Source organism: Protomyctophum parallelum (genome assembly GCF_964188405.1).
Source record: "Protomyctophum parallelum genome assembly, chromosome: 10".
Taxonomy (NCBI): domain Eukaryota; kingdom Metazoa; phylum Chordata; class Actinopteri; order Myctophiformes; family Myctophidae; genus Protomyctophum; species Protomyctophum parallelum.
Window position 1 is genome coordinate 47,013,464 of NC_139704.1, and position 23,342 is coordinate 47,036,805.

General features: G+C 44.1%; 1 protein-coding gene across 1 annotated transcript in view; it reads left to right on the forward strand.

Annotated features, from left to right (window-relative positions):
• ret (ret proto-oncogene receptor tyrosine kinase) overlaps positions 1 to 23,342 on the forward strand; it is a 57,481-nt gene that overhangs the window by 4,606 nt on the left and 29,533 nt on the right. The window contains exons 2-3 of the mRNA XM_083774320.1: positions 17,460 to 17,705; positions 20,765 to 21,058. Coding sequence (XP_083630446.1) covers positions 17,460 to 17,705; positions 20,765 to 21,058 — 540 coding nt within the window. The remainder of the gene's footprint in view (positions 1 to 17,459; positions 17,706 to 20,764; positions 21,059 to 23,342) is intronic.

Here is a 23,342-nt window from a genome sequence, read left to right on the forward strand (position 1 = left end):
ATTCTTTATTTTCCCAGTGCAGACCCAGAGTATAGCTCACCATTCTTTATTTTCCCAGTGCAGACCCAGAGTATAGCTCACCATTCTTTATTTTCCCAGTGCAGACCCAGAGTAGCTCACCATTCTTTATTTTCCCAGTGCAGACCCAGAGTAGCTCACCATTCTTTATTTTCCCAGTGCAGACCCAGAGTAGCTCACCATTCTTTATTTTCCCAGTGCAGACCCAGAGTAGCTCACCATTCTTTATTTTCCCTGTGCAGACCCAGAGTAGCTCACCATTCTTTATTTTCCCTGTGCAGACCCAGAGTAGCTCACCATTCTTTATTTTCCCAGTGCAGACCCAGAGTAGCTCACCATTCTTTATTTTCCCAGTGCAGACCCAGAGTAGCTCACCATTCTTTATTTTCCCTGTGCAGACCCAGAGTAGCTCACCATTCTTTATTTTCCCAGTGCAGACCCAGAGTAGCTCACCATTCTTTATTTTCCCTGTGCAGACCCAGAGTATAGCTCACCATTCTTCATTTTCCCAGTGCAGACCCAGAGTAGCTCACCATTCTTTATTTTCCCAGTGCAGACCCAGAGTATAGCTCACCATTCTTTATTTTCCCAGTGCAGACCCAGAGTAGCTCTCCATTCTTTATTTTCCCTGTGCAGACCCAGAGTATAGCTCACCATTCTTTATTTTCCCAGTGCAGACCCAGAGTATAGCTCACCATTCTTTATTTTCCCTGTGCAGACCCAGAGTAGCTCACCATTCTTTATTTTCCCAGTGCAGACCCAGAGTAGCTCACCATTCTTTATTTTCCCAGTGCAGACCCAGAGTAGCTCACCATTCTTTATTTTCCCAGTGCAGACCCAGAGTAGCTCACCATTCTTTATTTTCCCAGTGCAGACCCAGAGTAGCTCACCATTCTTTATTTTCCCAGTGCAGACCCAGAGTAGCTCACCATTCTTTATTTTCCCAGCGCAGACCCAGAGTAGCTCAGCATTCTTTATTTTCCCAGTGCAGACCCAGAGTAGCTCACCATTCTTTATTTTCCCAGTGCAGACCCAGAGTAGCTCACCATTCTTTATTTTCCCAGTGCAGACCCAGAGTAGCTCACCATTCTTAAAGGACAACTTTAGTTTTTTTCAACTAAGGTTCATGTTTTAGGTTGTTATTAGAGAAACTAAAAGGTGAGTGTTCATTTTCTTTCATTTGCTTCTTTCTTTCGTTTTGGGGATTTTAGCAGTTTTTTACAGGGGGGCGGGGGCATTCGAGCATGGGGCTAAATATGTATTTTTTTACCAAATTTGATGGTGATTTATTTATTTATTATTTACTATAGTCCTAATAAACCCCAGGAAATTACATCAGGCCACAGAAGATCACAGGATCTACTGAATGTGAAGGTAGCCTACTGGGGGAAGGCTTATACTGTGTGTATAGGCTCAATATGTCAGTTTGTCACATTCAGTAGATCCTGTGATCTTTTGTGGCCAGATGTAATTTCTTGGGGTTTATTAGGACTATAGTAAATAATAAAATAAATAAATCGCCATAATATTTTGTAAAAAAATACATATTTAGCCCCATGCTCGAATGCCCCCGCCCCCCTGTCAAAAACAGCTAAAATCCCCAAAACAAAAGAAAGCAGCAAATGAAAGAAAAATAACACTCATCTTTTAGTTTCTCTAATAACAACCTAAAACATGAACCTTGGTTGAAAAAAACTAAAGTTGTCCTTTAAACACCACAGCTGTAACCGCTGAGAACAAAGTCATTACACTTAGCCCATCAACAGTCAGAATTGACGTTGATAGTGCTCGGTTCTCAACGTAAGAAGCGTCCAGGCTCTGCCTTTCACAATTCACATTCACAAACTGTTGAATGTGAGGGAAAATGGTAATATTGACTATTTGTTTCGTTTTAGTAGCATTTAGTAGAGAGGTTGTGAGGTGGTGGGTATAGATACGAGTTGGGTTTGTACTGTACATAGAGGCTATCATAAGGGCATTTTAATAAACATAAGCTCAATTGAAGCACTATTTATTAAACGGAGAGAGAAATGTGTGCTAGTAGGGTAGAACTTGGACGGACAGTCAGCCAATGCTTGTCTAATTTGTCTTGGGAGCTTCCAAAAAAAAAAAAAAAAAAACATTGAGCGATCATGCTTTCGTCCATGTGTATTTTGGTGGGCCTAGTTAATAACATTTGGACGACATCAGTTACAGTATAAGCAAACAGATAGGCTCACGGTTGCTTGTTTTCCTTCTCAGAGGACGTATATATAGGACATCATCGTGGATGATAATTGGTTTATTGTTGTTGCTGTGAGGTCTGTGACGACCAACCTCCAACTCAAGGCCTCCATGGATGCTCTCCTACACTACCTGTCAAAGCTCCATCCCTCATTCCCCTAGCCCATTCTGACCTGAGATCAGATTAAAAAAATGTCTATTACATCCTGACAGTTTCATTATTAACCCATTCTGACCTGAGATCAGATTCTAAAAGTGTCTTCGATTTTTCAAAAATAGCAGACCTACAAGCTCGTATCGCGCCACTCGGTGGCGCGATATGAGCTTGTAGATCTGCTATTTTTCAATAGCTAAAGCATAACATGATGCTGACACCAAAATGGGTGCCCGTTCAGAATGGGCTAGTCAGTGAAGGGTCACACCCCCCCCCTGCATGGGTAGAATCTAATTTGCGGTGGTGGAAGGACAAGGAGACATTGATTGAAATTTTGCCCTCTGGGCATTTAGCTCGGTTTCTCTCCTCACATGGGTCTTGGTCTTGACAAGTTATTTTCCAGGCGCCAGTGGTGCATGCCGTGTTTTGACCATCGCTTCGCGACAATGAGAAAAAACAACGATGGAGCTGATCTGATTAGATTGTCTGGTGTGCATGAATGCAGTACATAAACACTTTATTTTATCTTTTTTAAAGTGCAAACCTGAGTCAGGGCGAAACCTCACCTATACAGGAGCCTTGTTTATGCTCAGGAAGCAGTGCATAGCTCCCATCATATAAATGGTAATTGGTGCATTTGTATAGCATTTTTTATCCAAAGCGCTTTACATCGATTGTGCATTACATTCACCCATTTACACACACATGCATACACCGATGACAGAGGAAACCATGCAAGGCACCAACCTGCACATCGGGAGCAGGATTAGAGGTTCAGACTAAGAGTATTGCTCAAGGACACTTTGCACTGGAGTCAATGAGAGCTCAGTGACCAGCTCATGAACAAACACTATTTCTGAATGACTGAGATCTTTTGTAAAGTAATCGCTTCTGGAAAATAACGGAAGACATATACAGTAATACATTCGATGTGTACACTGTGTAATTTTATAGAGGTATCTAAAGAGCAAAAAGTATGTTTCTGAACGTGCCAAGTAATGCGAGACTGTCCACCGTTTCCTGTCTGGCAGCCAAATCTCACGATACCCCCGGAACAGAAACGATGCTGTTTAAATCCTCAAATAAAATGATGTACTGTGCACTTTCTGTGCACATCGAAAAGCAAGTCATTAGAAAACACGTCTTCTTTATGACTGAACCGATTATGACACAGGTCTCAATGGTTCATAAATAATGTTTGTTATGAGCTGGGCCAGCTTGCTCCATTCACTGCTTTGTATTCATGTCACTTCTGGTACGAGTCTTGGCTCCCTGAAACGATACCTGCTGCTGTTTAGATCCTCAAATAAAATTATACTCTGTGCACATCGAAAAGCAAGTGATTAGAAAACAACCTAGTGATATGTCTTCTTTTATATTCCTGAACCGATTATATGACAAAGGTCTCAATTGTTCCGAAATAATGTTTGTTATGAGCTGGTCCAGCCGGCTCCATTCACTGCCATGTATGTATTCATTGAACTTCCGGTGTGAGTTTTGGCTCCCATGAAAGTGTCATGGCGTGACCATTTCCTTTCCTTCTCTAAGCTTCCTTGGACTATAGCCTACATGTTGTCTCAGTAAAGTTGTTGTCAGACCTGGGTAGACATAGGCGCGGCCGTTTTCCGCTGTCTGCTGGCGTCTTTTCCGGGTTTTTAGATAGCTGGTGGATGGAAAAGAAGCTCCACCCACGCGGCAGCATGCCGCTCGGGCAAGCGTTTCCGGGAATCTGGCCGTCGCGGCATTTAGCCGTGTGGGTGAATGCCCACGCAGTGAATGCCCATGTGTAGGTGCCCTTTGAGAGCGGTTTTGAAGGAGTCTAGGGATTCGCATGTCTTAATGACTGTTGGTAGAGCGTTCCACATTTTGGTGGCATAGGAGCGAAAATAATTTAGTCCCTTGTTTGTGCCGAATCTGGGTTGCACATGGTTTGTTGAACTCCCTCTGGTGTTGTGGGTGTGGACTTCGTTGACATTAAGGAAGTATTTAGACAGGTACATGGCTATCTTGTGGACCAGACCCATTGCAAGGTGCTGTACTACAGCCTGTCAAAGTGGGCAGTGGTGAGGTGTCTGGTGCCTTGTTTTAAGGGCCTTTGAGGTGCTGTGGTACCAGAGGTGCATGTACTGTATAGTCGAAGAAACCTTGTACGAGGGCTCCTGTTGGGGTCTTCAGGGTGTTTTTGTTGACCAGCGAGGAGATCCTGTAAAGGAATCTTGTTCTTTGGTTGACTTTTTTGATTACGTTGGTGGCCATTTTATCACCGGAAAGATTTGCCAGCAGGATGGAACCTATAGGTAATTTCATCTTTTCGTGTGATAATATTGTCACACATTCTAACCATGAAGCCATCTGCCTTGCTGAGATTTTGATGCAAAGAGGATGGATTCAGTTTTTCCCAGGTGTAAGGATAGTTTGTTATCAGCGAGCCAGGTGCAGATTCTACTGAGTTCAGAGCTGGGGGTCTTTTCAACCTGCAGTTTGTTCCTGTCCGAGACCAGCAGTGCCGAGTCATCTGTGAACAGGAACAAGTTACAGTCACAAGCTGATGTCATGTCGTTTACATATATTAGGAACAGTAAAGACTAGAATATTGAGTCATTTTAGTCTGAGCGAAGCAGATGAGGCCATGTGTATTCCCAGAACAGGGTAGAAATGGAACCAAATGGGGGTCCATTTGTAGACTCTTGGGTTACTATATTAACACTCAATATTTTAGTGAATGACTGATCACAGGCATTACCGTATCTCACCAAAACAATAAATGTCTTTAATGCATAGTGCACTGGGTTTGTGATCGGGACAGAGATATTATTATGCAGTGTACAGTAAGTGCTCTAATGATTATAGCATCAGACTCAATCTCCCGCTGTACTGATGTGTCATGGGTTCAATATTTGACATCGCTCCCTTTCCCAAAGGAATTCTAAAACTGGATTCATAGTCGCAGCTCTCCCCAAGGGGGATGTTATATTAGATTTCTTAATGACTGATGAACATGGTACACTGCATCTCAGCTCTTGTATTCTCTCAGGGCTAATTGGATTACATTATGGGATAATTGATTATTATGTTATGGCATGCGCCAAGGTAACCTGAGTAATTATCTACCTGGAGGCAACAGGCAAAGTAAACTCCTGCCAAAAAAATGAAATCTCATATTACTCTGACTGTAAAGTTGTCTGTAAGGATTTTCCACTGTGACAGGAAATTACTTCTAACTACGTTTATTGCTTTTTTGCTCGTTTGTTTTTCCTTAAAGGACCACTTCACCACTTTTCAACCTATCTTCATATAATAGGTCCTCACTAATAATTATGAAAAAATGGTGCAGTTTTTTTCTACCCTGTCTGTGTCTCATAGGAGGACTGTGGGCAGTTCAGAAACCGTCCTCCAGTGACATCATCCATGGGGAATACAAGCTAATAGAACCTGCAGGCTTTCTAGTCCTGAAAAGGTGCAATGCGAAAATGGAAGCCATCGTTCTCACGATAATGAAAATCTAAACATTCTAAACAAAAATCTGCCTAATGATGATGTCACTGGAGGACGGTTTCTTAACTGCCCACAGCCCTCATATGTGTGTGCATATGATTATTAGTGAGGACCTATTATATGAAGATAGGTTGAAAAGTGGTGAAGTGGTCCTTTAATTTGTGGCAACAAAAACAAACCAACAGAAATGCTTTGCTGAGGTTGAAAGATTTGTGAAAAAAGATAAAAAGAAGTTTGAGATTCAGTGCAGTATGATGAACCCATACTGTGCATTGTGTTACTGTAGGCTATGATGAACCCATATTGTGCATTGTGGTACGGTAGGCTATGATGAACCCATATTGTGCATTGTGTTACTGTAGGCTATGATGAACCCATATTGTGCATTGTGTTACTGTAGGCTATGATGAACCCATATTGTGCATTGTGGTACGGTAGGCTATGATGAACCCATATTGTGCATTGTGTTACTGTAGGCTATGATGAAGCCATATTGTGCATTGTGGTACGGTAGGCTATATATGATGAACCCATATTGTGCATTGTGGTACGGTAGACTATGATGAACCCATATTGTGCATTGTGGTACGGTAGGCTATGATGAACCCATATTGTGCATTGTGGTACGGTAGGCTATGATGAACCCATATTATGCATTGTGTTACTGTATAGGCTACTGGCAAGGCAAACCTAGGGGGAGAGATTTGAAGACATTATGATCAATAATAACTTTCATCCACTGAATTACTGTACAGCATGATGCGCGCAGGCTTTTAGTTAATTGGTTCATTGCGGAGAATCTGGGACATGATTCTCATAACTGTTATGTCTTCTGGGAGCAAGGCCTTCATGACGTGAATATTATAGAGTCATCAGTGGTTGTGTTAAATATGCCTGCATGTCACAATGCTAGACCTCCTTTGTAATAAATTACACAATATTCTTGTGTTGGCTAGTGCAGGGGGGGGGGGGGGATTGGAAAGGATTCGAAAATGAAATAAGAAAACAATAGTAGGTGTACTATGTGTATATATACCAGAATTCAATTCATAAATTTATCGTGACAGTTTAAGCACTTTCAACCTCGCTTCCCAAGGATAGGTTAAGCATGGCTGGAAGAAGCCAAAAACAGGCTTTAATACAGAAGAATTCCAAGTGATCTCACCGGGAACGGTTGGTTACCAAGAGATGTCAGTCACTGGTAGGGTGGTCTGATGACCTGTCTGTATGCTGGTCAGTTAGATAGAGGGTGGTCTGATGACCTGTCTGTATGCTGGTCAGTTAGATAGAGGGTGGTCTGATGACCTGTCTGTAAGCTGGTCAGTTAGATAGAGGGTGGTCTGATGACCTGTCTGTATGCTGGTCAGTTAGATAGAGGGTGGTCTGATGATCTGTCTGTAAGCTGGTCAGTTAGATAGAGGGTGGTCTGATGACCTGTCTGTATGCTGGTCAGTTAGATAGAGGGTGGTCTGATGATCTGTCTGTATGCTGGTCAGTTAGATAGAGGGTGGTCTGATGACCTGTCTATGTATGCTGGTCAGTTAGATAGAGGGTGGTCTGATGACCTGTCTGTATGCTGGTCAGTTAGATAGAGGGTGGTCTGATGACCTGTCTATGTATGCTGGTCAGTTAGATAGAGGGTGGTCTGATGACCTGTCTGTATGCTGGTCAGTTAGATAGAGTGTGGTCTGATGACCTGTTTATGTATGCTGGTCAGTTAGATAGAGGGTGGTCTGATGACCTGTTTATGTATGCTGGTCAGTTAGATAGAGGGTGGTCTGATGACCTGTCTGTATGCTGGTCAGTTAGATAGAGGGTGGTCTGATGATCTGTCTGTAAGCTGGTCAGTTAGATAGAGGGTGGTCTGATGACCTGTCTGTATGCTGGTCAGTTAGATAGAGGGTGGTCTGATGACCTGTCTGTATGCTGGTCAGTTAGATAGAGGGTGGTCTGATGACCTGTCTGTAAGCTGGTCAGTTAGATAGAGGGTGGTCTGATGACCTGTCTGTATGCTGGTCAGTTAGATAGAGGGTGGTCTGATGATCTGTCTGTATGCTGGTCAGTTAGATAGAGGGTGGTCTGATGACCTGTCTATGTATGCTGGTCAGTTAGATAGAGGGTGGTCTGATGACCTGTCTGTATGCTGGTCAGTTAGATAGAGGGTGGTCTGATGACCTGTCTGTAAGCTGGTCAGTTAGATAGAGGGTGGTCTGATGACCTGTCTATGTATGCTGGTCAGTTAGATAGAGGGTGGTCTGATGACCTGTCTATGTATGCTGGTCAGTTAGATAGAGGGTGGTCTGATGACCTGTCTATGTATGCTGGTCAGTTAGATAGAGGGTGGTCTGATGACCTGTCTGTATGCTGGTCAGTTAGATAGAGGGTGGTCTGATGATCTGTCTGTAAGCTGGTCAGTTAGATAGAGGGTGGTCTGATGATCTGTCTGTAAGCTGGTCAGTTAGATAGAGGGTGGTCTGATGACCTGTCTGTATGCTGGTCAGTTAGATAGAGGGTGGTCTGATGATCTGTCTGTATGCTGGTCAGTTAGATAGAGGGTGGTCTGATGATCTGTATGTATGCTGGTCAGTTAGATAGAGGGTGGTCTGATGATCTGTCTGTATGCTGGTCAGTTAGATAGAGGGTGGTCTGATGACCTGTCTATGTATGCTGGTCAGTTAGATAGAGGGTGGTCTGATGACCTGTCTGTATGCTGGTCAGTTAGATAGAGGGTGGTCTGATGACCTGTCTGTTTGCTGGTCAGTTAGATAGAGGGTGGTCTGATGACCTGTCTGTATGCTGGTCAGTTAGATAGAGGGTGGTCTGATGACCTGTCTGTATGCTGGTCAGTTAGATAGAGGGTGGTCTGATGATCTGTCTGTAAGCTGGTCAGTTAGATAGAGGGTGGTCTGATGACCTGTCTGTAAGCTGGTCAGTTAGATAGAGGGTGGTCTGATGACCTGTCTGTATGCTGGTCAGTTAGATAGAGGGTGGTCTGATGACCTGTCTATGTAAGCTGGTCAGTTAGATAGAGGGTGGTCTGATGACCTGTCTATGTATGCTGGTCAGTTAGATAGAGGGTGGTCTGATGACCTGTCTGTATGCTGGTCAGTTAGATAGAGGGTGGTCTGATGATCTGTCTGTAAGCTGGTCAGTTAGATAGAGGGTGGTCTGATGATCTGTCTGTATGCTGGTCAGTTAGATAGAGGGTGGTCTGATGATCTGTCTGTATGCTGGTCAGTTAGATAGAGGGTGGTCTGATGACCTGTCTGTATGCTGGTCAGTTAGATAGAGGGTGGTCTGATGATCTGTCTGTAAGCTGGTCAGTTAGATAGAGGGTGGTCTGATGACCTGTCTATGTACTGTATGCTGGTCAGTTAGATAGAGGGTGGTCTGATGATCTGTCTGTAAGCTGGTCAGTTAGATAGAGGGTGGTCTGATGACCTGTCTGTAAGCTGGTCAGTTAGATAGAGGGTGGTCTGATGATCTGTCTGTAAGCTGGTCAGTTAGATAGAGGGTGGTCTGATGACCTGTCTGTAAGCTGGTCAGTTAGATAGAGGGTGGTCTGATGATCTGTCTGTAAGCTGGTCAGTTAGATAGAGGGTGGTCTGATGATCTGTCTGTAAGCTGGTCAGTTAGATAGAGGGTGGTCTGATGACCTGTCTATGTACTGTATGCTGGTCAGTTAGATAGAGGGTGGTCTGATGATCTGTCTGTAAGCTGGTCAGTTAGATAGAGGGTGGTCTGATGATCTGTCTGTAAGCTGGTCAGTTAGATAGCCCGGATGATATCACTGGAAGCGTGATTACCTTTCATTATTGTCAAAGTCTTTGCATCATTTATTAGCAAAATAACAGTATATATCTATTTGGCCATGTAGAGGTTTGGGAAACCCTGCGCTATAGTTGACAAGACTGTCAAGGTATGGATGTCATTTTTGGGTGACCAGCACAGTCTGCAATTCACACACAATTAGCTCCAGTTTACGGTGCAACGGAAATAATTGGACATTGGAAATGATTGTGTGCCACGTGCAACTGTAAGCATTTTCTCCTCTGTAGCTCATCAGTGGAAAACAATCAGCATGACTGTTCATTAGTATGCCTATTGATTAGTCGGTTGCCAGATACGTGTCTTTCAAATGGGTCGTTACGGAGGGGACAGATGCATGTTGACCTTGGGGGAGAGAGAGAGAGAGAGAGAGAGAGAGAGAGAGAGAGAGAGAGAGAGAGAGAGAGGTCACTGGGTTCTGCCGTAACCACAGCCCAACCTCCGTTTGACGAACCAGGATTATAATGAAAACAGTGCATGCTGTGGTTTGTCCTCCATGCAGGTCAGTTACCACAATCTGCTCTGTTTACTGTTGACAAGGATGTCCAATAAGGATGTGAGCGTGGGGGGGGGGGGGGGGGGGGGGGCAGGGACCATAGAGTTATAAAGGATAGAGACCCAACCGGAGCCTTGGCCCCGCCCCCCAAGCTATTCATTTCAGTGGAAGTTGCTCAGTGGCGTTTTGAAGCACCCCGGAAGAACTGCCGGAAGTATAATTATAACTCAATGGTTCGAGCGAGCGGAAGTTTAGCCTAGCCGCCTATAGCCCCGGACCTCAATTTTGAGGTCCGGGGCTGACGGCGCACGTGACGTCATGAATGTCCATCCACATCCATTAAAGTGCTGCAATTCCTCATTTGGCCAGTAGGTAGAGGCATCTTCAACGTTGGATAGCCTCACTGGGGGCTTGGCAGGGACCCACGTGCACACATAGACATCAATGGGGGGCTTCAGCCCCTGCCCTTTAACCCGTCTGTAAAACAACTGCCCTCTCCAGACCATGAATGTAGTGTTTACTACATGGTGAAAGAAATGCAAATGCCACTCCTTTCCTCTCCTTTCCTTTCCTTTCCTTTCCTTTCCTTTCCTTTCCTTTCCTTTCCTTTCCTTTCCTTTCCTTTCCTTTCCTTTCCTTTCCTTTCCATGCCGGAAGGCAGCATTCAGGAGAATTGCTTTTCTTCCAAAGTCTCCTGAACTTGAACACAGTATTTTGTGTTGATCAAATTTCTTTAGAAATCCACTGTCGTACACCTGCATCTCCACTAGCTAAAGAGTGCTGGGTTGCGCCCCGGAAATAGCTGATCTACAAGCTCTCAACATGTCGCAGCGCGAAGTGCGCGACGCGTTGTGAGCTTGTAGATCTGCTATTTTCGTCCAAAAGTGCCCCCCTCTTATGGGATTTCAGCCCCCTTGCCCCCTCTAACACTCTCTGCACGTCCCTGTGTTGGGGGGTGTTTCTAGACGAGGCTACTCCCTCCCAGAGCAGACGTATAGGTCGTGAAGAGCCCTGTAACCCATGAGCTCATACGGCGATGCACACGGCGAGCTAATTGAGTTCCTGTCTTTGTCTGGGACGACGGAGAGGAGAGGCACTCCGCCCCGCCGCTCCGCCCCGACTGGTCCAGTCCATGTCTTTGTCTGGGACGACAGAGCGGAGAGGCGCTCCGCCCCGCCGCTCCGCCCCGACCGGTCCAGTCCATGTCTTTGTCTGGGACGACGGAGAGGAGAGGGCGTCCCTCCCGCTCCGCTCCACTCCAGCCCAGACCAGTCCAGTCCATGTTCTTGTCTGGAGATCACAGCGTCCTGCAACAACCTTCCCTGCTGTTGTCCTGACATTGTAAAAAAAAAGAAATGACAGGACATAACTGGCCATAATCTGCCATATAGTATTTCATGGCCAAACTAATTGACAGTGGCCGTGTTAAACAGTGCAGATGAGATATTGTATGAGGTGGACTAGCTTGCCCTCTACACACGTGTAGCCGCATGTAAATCTCACTGAAAGGACGGATAATTACATTTACAGTTTTGTAATGATAATCAATATCATATTGACATTACAATGATTACATCATTAATGACCAAATCCATAATCGCAGTATGGTATACTTCTGCATTTCCAGACACTGTCACTCCATTTTCAAAGTGATGGGTTTTTTGTTGTTGTTGTGGACTTTTGTTTTTCACTTTGAAATGTATAAACCTTTGCATTTCATTGAATGTGTGTGTTTTAAATTTACTTTTGGAAACAAACTATGAAAGATTGATGTGTCAAGAATGTTCCTGAAAAGGCACATTTTCTGTCTCAAAGTTGAACTCTTCAAGAATGGCCAATAATATGCCCATATAATCTTAGAAATGATCCCTCATGTGTCTTGTATTGTTAGGAGAAGTGATCTACTGTAGGATTATAGGCCTACTAAATACAGTAGACCTGGATATCTGTTAGGAGAAGTGATCTACTGTAGGATTATAGGCCTACTAAACACAGTAGACCTGGATATCTGTTAGGAGAAGTGATCTACTGTAGGATTATAGGCCTACTAAACACAGTAGACCTGGATATCTGTTAGGAGAAGTGATCTTCTGTAGGATTATAGGCCTACTAAATACAGTAGACCTGGATATCTGTTAGGAGAAGTGATCTACTGTAGGATTATAGGCCTACTAAACACAGTAGACCTGGATATCTGTTAGGAGAAGTGATCTACTGTAGGATTATAGGCCTACTAAACACAGTAGACCTGGATATCTGTTAGGAGAAGTGATCTTCTGTAGGATTATAGGCCTACTAAATACAGTAGACCTGGATATCTGTTAGGAGAAGTGATCTACTGTAGGATTATAGGCCTACTAAATACAGTAGACCTGGATATCTGTTAGGAGAAGTGATCTACTGTAGGATTATAGGCCTACTAAATAGAGTAGACCTGGATATCTGTTAGGAGAAGTGATCTTCTGTAGGATTATAGGCCTACTAAATAGAGTAGACCTGGATATCTGTTAGGAGAAGTGATCTACTGTAGGATTATATGCCTACTAAATACAGTAGACCTGGATATCTGTTAGGAGAAGTGATCTACTGTAGGATTATAGGCCTACTAAATAGAGTAGACCTGGATATCTGTTAGGAGAAGTGATCTACTGTAGGAATATAGGCCTACTAAATACAGTAGACCTGGATATCTGTTAGGAGAAGTGATCTACTGTAGGATTATAGGCCTACTAAATAGAGTAGACCTGGATATCTGTTAGGAGAAGTGATCTACTGTAGGATTATAGGCCTACTAAATACAGTAGACCTGGATATCTGTTAGGAGAAGTGATCTACTGTAGGATTATAGGCCTACTAAATAGAGTAGACCTGGATATCTGCATCATCTTTGCAGAGCATAAAGTCACAGAACAAAGGAGCTGTTTGCTCACCGGGCCTGGGCCTCACCGGGCCGGGCATGCTTGATCCATTCAACTAATTACTTTTCATATAAACTGCTTACTTTCCTTTGGCTTCATTCCTGGGAAAGAAATTGAATTTTGAACTATATAAACAAATTGCGTTGTGTGTGTGTGTGTGTGTGTGTGTGTGTGGGGGGGGGGGGGGCTACAGATTTGAACATGAGATTACACAGGATTTACAGGTATAAATGTGAATGAACCGAACCCATCATTAGCTCTTTCATTTTATTTGATTCATGACATTTTAGCCAAGTTAAAAGAAGAGAAGCAGGAGCAGAAAAAGGCCTCTTGATTACCTTTAATATATAATAAAACAAACACAAATTAACGAAATAATTTTGATTATTTGTGTGTGTGTGTGTGTGTGTGTGTGTGTGTATGTGTGTGTGTGTGTGTGTGTGTGTGTGTGTGTGTGTGTGTGTGTGTGTGTGTGTGTGTGTGTGTGTGTGTGTGTGTGTGTGTGTGTGTGTGTGTGTGTGTGTGTGTACATGTAGACAGTATTTCACTATGAACTCATTGTATCATTAGTGAATGAATGCTGAATGGCTGGTGTTTTCCCCACACCAATATGCTCCTTATATTCTATCAAGGAAACATTGCCCTCTAGTGTCAAGTATTGGTTTAGCTGCAAGCCGGGACAATGAAATGGATTTAACGTCTTGTATTTAATTCAACCCGTGTATATAAACATGATTTGCTGCTTTGTCAGTTGTCATATTGATCAAAGCCTGTTTATATATGGTTTCCTCACATGACCTCATCGTGAGGTAACTGAGGTTTTATTTTGTTATTTAGAAAATGACAGTATTATGCTTGTGTTTGCAGTCTGTTTCAGCCAGTCGTTGTGCTGCACATGTTGCTTTTTTTTTCTTTTTCTTTTGCATAATTCAGTGCTATTGAACACCCTTTACGTCTGTGTGTTGTTTCATAAATCAGTGCTATTGAACACCCTTTACGTCTGTGTGTTGTTTCATAAATCAGTGCTATTGAACACCCAATTCAATTCAATTCAATTCAAAGGGCTTTATTGGCATGAGAAAACATACGTTTACATTGCCAAAGCAGAAAGAACAGTACAACAATACAGCAATACAATCAAAACAAAAACAAAAATTATGTACTTTGTCAGATTCTTCAATAGATCAACTTCTATGTACCAAGATCACTCGATGCAGGTATAGTGCAGGCATATACACCCTTTACGTCTGTGTGTTGTTTTCAAAAATATTGAACCAATGGAAAGTACTAGTAAAAAGTGCTTTGGACAAAACCTCTTAACTCCATTGGACCCTCAAAATGTCTGCTAATATAAAGCAACTAACTCCACTACCTCTCCCACCTCTCATGGAAGTACTTGACAATATATAAAGTCACAACACCAACTTTGATGAGGCAGTATTGCTTTGTTTTCAAAATATAAGGTTTTCTTTATTTCCTTAACAGTTTGACTGTTTTTTACGATTAACCCGCATTTTAATCAACCCCCCTTCACTGCCGAGATTGTTGTATTACCTTTAGAGCACACGCTGAATTATTTGGGCTTTTAATCCGCGAAAATCGAGCGAAAATAGCTCCCCCCGTTTGTTATGAACGATCGAACCACCCGCCATCTTGCTACACCGAGAAGAGGCAGCACAGGACCCGCCTCCATGAGGCGTTGAACCCAATGCGTTTGCATTTGCCTCAATTTCCCAGAAGCCCTAGCAGCTCACAGCATGTGACGATTTCCGGTTCATTGTCAACACGAAATGCACCTCCTCTCTTCCTAAGCGGCGAAAAAGAATTTTCTTTTTTTTGTTTACATTACGGCGGATTAAACACATAAAACAAAAGTCGCGTAAGTCTTTTATGGCAGCGACATTAACCTGGAGTAATCCATTCCCGGCACGGAAACTGTTTAAGAAATATATATTAAATGAACATTTTGGAGTTATGAGGTTTCCCCCCGAAAGCAGAGATGTGGTTATTCTTCATTTCTTGAAATTCCCTTGCAGCAGTGCAAGACTGCAAGTGTGTGCAATTCCTCGGGAGAGTTTTTCCCACTGAACAAGTTTGCTCTAATTTCCTTCTAATCTTTGCTCTAATTTCCTGGTGTGACACCGTCGTATACGAAAATAGCAGATCTACAAGATCGTAAAGCACTGCATCCGAAATGCGTTGTGAGCTTGTAGATTGTCCCATTTTCGACATAAGATGCTGCCGTACTACAAAGTCTACATTCTCAGGGGTCCTTGAGGGAGTGCCAGGGGGTCCCCAGCTAAATGATAGTTTGGAACCAAATGGACCCTTATGTGACTGTAACTCTGAGAGTATACCAATGGAACCAAATGGACCCTTATGTGACTGTAACTCTGAGAGTATACCAATGGAACCAAATGGACCTGTTAGGGTCCATTTCCATTTGTACCACTGCTTTAGCTATCAACGCCCATGCAGTTCAGTTTACTGATGTGTGTTTCTCTATAGAGGACATTATGGTATTGGGAACATCCCTGCCATCACACATGAATATGGGCCAATAACAAATACAAATACAGCAACCTTAATACTTACTCCTGGAGTGTTAATAATATGACTCGACCTGCAAGGATTTACTGTGTGAAATGAATGACTCCAAACCAATCTTTTCCAAATCAATATTTGGGAAAATGAAAACAAAATGCCTGGCACGTCAATGTGGTGGGAAACGGAAATGAGTTTCTCTAGTTTATTTCCTTTGTTGCAGATTAAGTTGACAGTTGAGGCGCTGAAACAAACGTAGTCTACCTCTCTTATATTAATAATAAAGGATAATTTTGTCCCTGTCATTGTAGGTGGAATTGAAATAGTCCGAAATTGTCACGGTTTCAAAACGTTTCAGAAATGGCATACATCTACAAACGCTACACGCTTGTTGTATTCATCGGATATCCGATCGCCATACTTCGTTGTGTTGTAACTTAAGTGTTTGTACGTTCCAGTTTTTGGTATGTTAACAAACGGCCCTCGTGAGACTGTGATCTAGAATTTTGGATACAGGTGAAAATGCATCCCTAAAGTTGGAGAGATGCCCTGAAACGAAAGCCCTCTGTCCCGCCCGGCTGCTGGCTTTCCAAACAAGTGGATGTTTTGGTCCTGTTTGCGTCAGCAATGCTTTTAATAAAGCGGGTTATAGTTCCATGAGTTTCTCTCAATCGGTCCGGCGGGCTTGGCCACATCTGATCCATCAATCCAGGCCTCTTGTCATCCAAGTCCAGCTAAATTAAATCAATGTCTGAAACCAGAGCCAAGGCCTCAACTGCACCAACAACAGAAATAGAAAATCTAGTTTTGCTGTCTGCTAATGACATTAGTGCGTTCCCTGAATGGCCGCCCTACTGTCGTCAAAGAGGACCATAGCAAGGATATAATTACAGACAGAACACTCACATCTCCATTTTCCTGTAAAACACAAAGCCTGCTATAGCGCTTATAGATCCCCCCCCCCTCCTCCCCCCATCATCATCAGGTAATGATTCATTTCTTCATCTGTATCATGTTATCCTTTGTAATTAAACTTCCCAAGGTGAACGCAAGGAGAATCGGAAACCACATCGTATTGACCATGTGAGAAATTCATTAAAAGGGCTGCATAAGTGTCATTTGAGCCCTCAGTCCAATTTCCGTTAACGGAAGAGGATGAAACGTATATCAAAGGGGGGATACAAATTAATGTGTGTCATATGTTATGTGTGTCATTGCGATGTGCAATTCGAAACTGCCCCCCCCCCCCCCCCCCCCACAAACACACACACACACACACACACACACACACACACACACACACACACACACACACACACACACACACACACACACACACACACACACACACACACCTTTTCCCCATACTGTACTGTACTGTCCCTTTTTTGATGATTTCCTGTTTTTATAGAATGTTTGTCTAGTCAAAGTCATACGATTTGTCACACACGTTACCGCAGTTAAATTTGTTCTCCGCATTTGACCCATCTCTTGGAGCGGTGAGCCGCAGCCAAGGAGCGGTGAGCTGCAGCCGTGCCGCGCTCGGGAATCTTTTGATTAGTAGATCTAGTCTAAATGTCTAAAATGTTCTGATGAATTGAAAATGGTGGACCCTGTTGTGTAAACAAGCACTTAATTAAACATGTTGTCGTCCACAGTCTGCAGCAACAGTTCTTGTATTGACCTGTGCCTTCGTCTGAAATGTACCCCCATATCCTGCATACCGTGAAATAAGAAATTCAATCAATGCAATCGATCGATCAATCCATGCTTCCCTTGTCAGGCTCCACGGCGCTGTACTTCCCCCAGTCGGAGTACACGGAGACGGTGTACGTGGGCCAGCCGGCGGGCTCCCCGGTGCTCCAGGTCCACGCCATGCCGGAGAGCGACTCGGAGCGGGCCCACTTCTACCTGTGCCGCTCCAACACGCTCCGGGCGCCGGCCCACAGCCACTGGTTCCACATGGACGTCCACACGGGGGTCATGACCATGAACAAGACCCTGGACGGGAGGGACTTCGCCCTGCTATGTGAGTCGCATAACGGCTGTTATAATTAAGCAATATCACACGAGAGGGTGTGGGTTAACGTGATTATATTGCCACGACAGTGATGCGGTCAGGAACGCGACGGAGTCGACTTCCGCAAGCATCAACCACACCCTCGATTGTAATATTGCAATTCTACCACAGTTACCCTTAAAACTAAGAAAATCGCTGAAAGAATATATTTTCTTAATGACAGATGTAGTCACTACGACCACAAATGTCCCAAGAAACTAGCTAGCCTAGCCACCGAGTTTGCTAGCGCTCTGGGAGAACAGAGCGGCTGATTTCTTTGTTTTGATTAGGTGGTGAACGGTGCTGGTTTAACCACCGGCTAGAAGGCTGTTTCAACCAATCAGATTGCTTCCTCGAAACGACCTGTGGTAGAATAACGGTTAATGGACAGTGAGTTTTGTTCAACGTTTTGTTTTGTTCACGCCATCGATGGCTTCTGTGCATGAGAGTAGATTTGTTCCTTTTTTAGTAATATAGTAATACTAGAGCGGTGCCCGGCTGTAGAGCGCTGAGTCGGTAATGATGGAAGTTGGAGATCCTCCATGCCCCACCCGGCTATATGCAATACCCGTCGTACCCGTGTGAACTAAAACAAAATACATACATACATACATACATGGATGCACCTGGGACGTATCCTCAGTGATGTATCCCAAGGTCATCTGGGTTTCGGGTCTCCCAACCAAGGTTATAATAGTTTTGGTTTTTTCATTATAGTTTAGTTTTAGTTAGTTTTGACATATTTTTTTCTAATTCAGTTAGTTTTAGTTAGTTTTTAGAGCGGGTTTGCTAGTTTTAGTTTAGTTTTTATTTTGTGAAAATGCTTAGTTTTAGTTTAGTTTTAGTTTAGTTTTAGTTTAGTTTTAGTTTTTTCGTACTTTGGTTTATTTGTAACGAAGTATAGGATTAAAAAAGATCAGAGCAAGTATTGTGTAATAAAAACTCAACAAAAGATACCATTTAAAAGTATATATATTCAGTCTCTGTTGGACAATCAACCATGACATACTTCGCATATTTTCCCATCCTCATCCACAAGGCACTTGCTTGCATCTCCCACACAGTCATATTCGAAGAAATCCCATATTGGGCTGTGGTGGCCACCTGCAAGACCTCAGAAAGGAGGACACTTTTGCGGGGCTCTCTCCCCAGCCCCCCCCCCCCCCCAAACAGACACACACAGTGTTTAGAAAAGCGCTATAAAATTCCAGATATTATTATTATTACTATACTATTGCACGCACCTGATTTTCACCACCATCATCTCCAGCAGTATGTCCACAGAGAACATATATTTGCTAATTCAATTAACCTTTTTAAATGATGGGGTACCACAAAGGTCATTCCTTTTATAATCAATTTATTTTATTTCATGTTTAGATATGTTTTATGTTGAATCTCTTTCTTGTGGGGTTTTTTATACAGTCTTATGGTCATCGGTGTGGGACATAGAATGAAGCCAGTAGCCTATGTTCACAGTGCTTTAGCCTCCCTTTCTTTATGATGTCGAGCCATATTGCTCATTAAATGTAGTTTTTCATTTTGCATTTTTGGTTTATTTATCCCTGCATTAACTATACTAAAGTGATTGTGAGAACACACATTCCACAAAAAACAAACAGACCATCCCACTGGCAGTGTTGACAGGTTTTGGAAGAGAAACAAGCAACCATGTCTATGAAAACAAGCCCAAAAGAAGCCTGACTAGGCTTAGTAGGCTATTTTATAAAACAAGGCCAAAGTCGCTTATAATTAAGCGGACATGGCAACGTCTCCTCTCTCTTTTTAAGACAGAGGGAGTGTGGCTGGCTCGCTGCGGAGCTGAGCAGCTCTGCGGAGATTTTAATACAGAGACAACGTAAATGACAGTTATGACACAAGCACTGTATATCACACAAAACCGGACAATTATGTGTCCGGCCAGAGGTTGAGTTGGGAGGAGGACAGGTGGTTCTAAAACCGGACTGTCCGGCGTGAAACCGGACGTCTGGCCACTCTTTCTGCCAACTTTTGCCATTTTTGCGAGATGCAAGCAGCAGCATTAAAACTTGAAGCGACCACGGGGCTGCACTGCAGAATGTAAACACGGGTCGTAAAGCGTTGTGACATGCTGCCTTACGGTGCTGAAAAGTGCCGTAAAAACGGCTCGGGAAATAAGGAAAAGAACCGAATTAATTTAAAAGGTTTATATTCTAAATGTCCGTAAGGCATATAAATATTGATAAAAAAACGATAACGAATGCCATTTTGTCTATCATTTCAGTTCGTTTTAGTTAGTTTTGTGAACACACAATACAGTTTTAGTTTAGTTATCGTTTTTTAATTTATTTTAGTTTCAGTTTAGTTTCAGTTAACTAAAATGTTTTTTTAATTCTAGTTTTCGTTTTTTCGTTAGTTATAGTTAACTATAATAACCTTGCTCCCAACATCATACCCCTCACTCAGAGGTGACCCAGCCGGGGTGATCAAGTCCCGACTTACGTCCCAGTAGCTACCCTCGATCAGTCCCACTAGGGAAAAACCAGGGCCACACAATCCGTTCCTCCTGAACTACTCTTCCGGGAGAATACCCGGGTGTGAGAGTATACCCGGGCCGTTCCACCCATCTGTCTGTGTCCCTTTTATGTGCATATTTGGAGTTCTGTGTCAGGCATGCCCAAATATGGAGTGTTGTGATGTCAGAACAGGCCAGCTCCATATATGGACCCTGGGCCGAGGCCTGTTGTGGCGGTTCTGGACAACCGTGGGTCCGACCGACTGGACACCGGGCACTGCACTCCCTGTTGGGGTGTGGAACGCGTATGTCCATTTTGAAGTCGGTGGACAGAGAGACAAGGTGCATTTATAGATAGAAGAAGATGCACTTTGCATACCAATATCAAGGTAATAATAATGTCTCATTCACTGCTCTCCTCTCAGGATGCTAACGTAATACCGTGAAAGTAAAAAAAAAAAAGCACAAGAAAAGCACTGTTCGATATTAAAACGGGGGTATCTTCCTCCGTCTTGGCCTCGCCGTGTCTCCTCAGATAAGGGCTCGCCGTCTGTGATCAAGCTGTCCCTGACCGCCATGGCGCTGACCTCGGCCACCAGGAAGACCAAGTGCATCATGCGGAGCCCGCTGCGCGTCACCCTCATCTTCGTCAACGACACCATGCCGCCGTGCGGCGAGACGGACATGAAGACCCTCTGCTTCCCCAACAGGGACTCTCTGAGTCCCCACATCATGGAGAACAGGTTCCCCGGAGCCCTGCGGCAGCTCCGGCGCCTCACGCGCATCAACGTCTGCCCCAACTACACCATCTCCTACAGCGTGGAATCAGGTTAGAGACAGACCCAACTACACCATCTCCTACAGCGTGGAATCAGGTTAGAGACAGACCCCCAACTACACCATCTCCTACAGCGTGGAATCAGGTTAGAGACAGACCCCCAACTACACCATCTCCTACAGCGTGGAATCAGGTTAGAGACAGACCCAACTACACCATCTCCTACAGCGTGGAATCAGGTTAGAGACAGACCCAACTACACCATCTCCTACAGCGTGGAATCAGGTTAGAGACAGACCCAACTACACCATCTCCTACAGCGTGGAATCAGGTTAGAGACAGACCCAACTACACCATCTCCTACAGCGTGGAATCAGGTTAGAGACAGACCCAACTACACCATCTCCTACAGCGTGGAATCAGGTTAGAGACAGACCCCCAACTACACCATCTCCTACAGTGTGGAATCAGGTTAGAGACAGACCCAACTACACCATCTCCTACAGCGTGGAATCAGGTTAGAGACAGACCCCCAACTACACCATCTCCTACAGCATGGAATCAGGTTAGAGACAGACCCCCAACTACACCATCTCCTACAGCATGGAATCAGGTTAGAGACAGACACAACTACACCATCTCCTACAGCGTGGAATCAGGTTAGAGACAGACACAACTACACCATCTCCTACAGCATGGAATCAGGTTAGAGACAGACCCAACTACACCATCTCCTACAGCGTGGAATCAGGTTAGAGACAGACCCAACTACACCATCTCCTACAGCATGGAATCAGGTTAGAGACAGACCCAACTACACCATCTCCTACAGCATGGAATCAGGTTAGAGACAGACCCAACTACACCATCTCCTACAGCATGGAATCAGGTTAGAGACAGACCCAACTACACCATCTCCTACAGCGTGGAATCAGGTTAGAGACAGACCCAACTACACCATCTCCTACAGCATGGAATCAGGTTAGAGACAGACCCAACTACACCATCTCCTACAGCATGGAATCAGGTTAGAGACAGACCCAACTACACCATCTCCTACAGCGTGGAATCAGGTTAGAGACAGACCCAACTACACCATCTCCTACAGCGTGGAATCAGGTTAGAGACAGACCCAACTACACCATCTCCTACAGCGTGGAATCAGGTTAGAGACAGACCCAACTACACCATCTCCTACAGCGTGGAATCAGGTTAGAGACAGACCCAACTACACCATCTCCTACAGCGTGGAATCAGGTTAGAGACAGACCCAACTACACCATCTCCTACAGCGTGGAATCAGGTTAGAGACAGACCCAACTACACCATCTCCTACAGAGTGGAATCAGGTTAGAGACAGACCCAACTACACCATCTCCTACAGCGTGGAATCAGGTTAGAGACAGACCCCCAACTACACCATCTCCTACAGAGTGGAATCAGGTTAGAGACAGACCCAACTACACCATCTCCTACAGCGTGGAATCAGGTTAGAGACAGACCCAACTACACCATCTCCTACAGCGTGGAATCAGATTAGAGACAGACCCAACTACACCATCTCCTACAGCATGGAATCAGGTTAGAGACAGACCCAACTACACCATCTCCTACAGCATGGAATCAGGTTAGAGACAGACCCAACTACACCATCTCCTACAGCGTGGAATCAGGTTAGAGACAGACCCAACTACACCATCTCCTACAGCATGGAATCAGGTTAGAGACAGACCCAACTACACCATCTCCTACAGCGTGGAATCAGGTTAGAGACAGACCCAACTACACCATCTCCTACAGCGTGGAATCAGGTTAGAGACAGACCCAACTACACCATCTCCTACAGCATGGAATCAGGTTAGAGACAGACCCCCAACTACACCATCTCCTACAGCGTGGAATCAGGTTAGAGACAGACCCAACTACACCATCTCCTACAGCGTGGAATCAGGTTAGAGACAGACCCCCAACTACACCATCTCCTACAGCATGGAATCAGGTTAGAGACAGACCCCCAACTACACCATCTCCTACAGCATGGAATCAGGTTAGAGACAGACCCAACTACACCATCTCCTACAGCATGGAATCAGGTTAGAGACAGACACAACTACACCATCTCCTACAGCGTGGAATCAGGTTAGAGACAGACAGACATGATCTATTTGCAGCAGAAACATAAACATCCCAGTTCAATCTGTTGTCTGTCCATATGTTGGACATGTCATTAGAGCTGATCTACAAACTCACAACGTTAATTGGCCATATGCAGAGTACCGCGGCCATCTTTCCATATAAGTTAATGGCATGGTGCTAACAAGGTGCAACTTCCCAT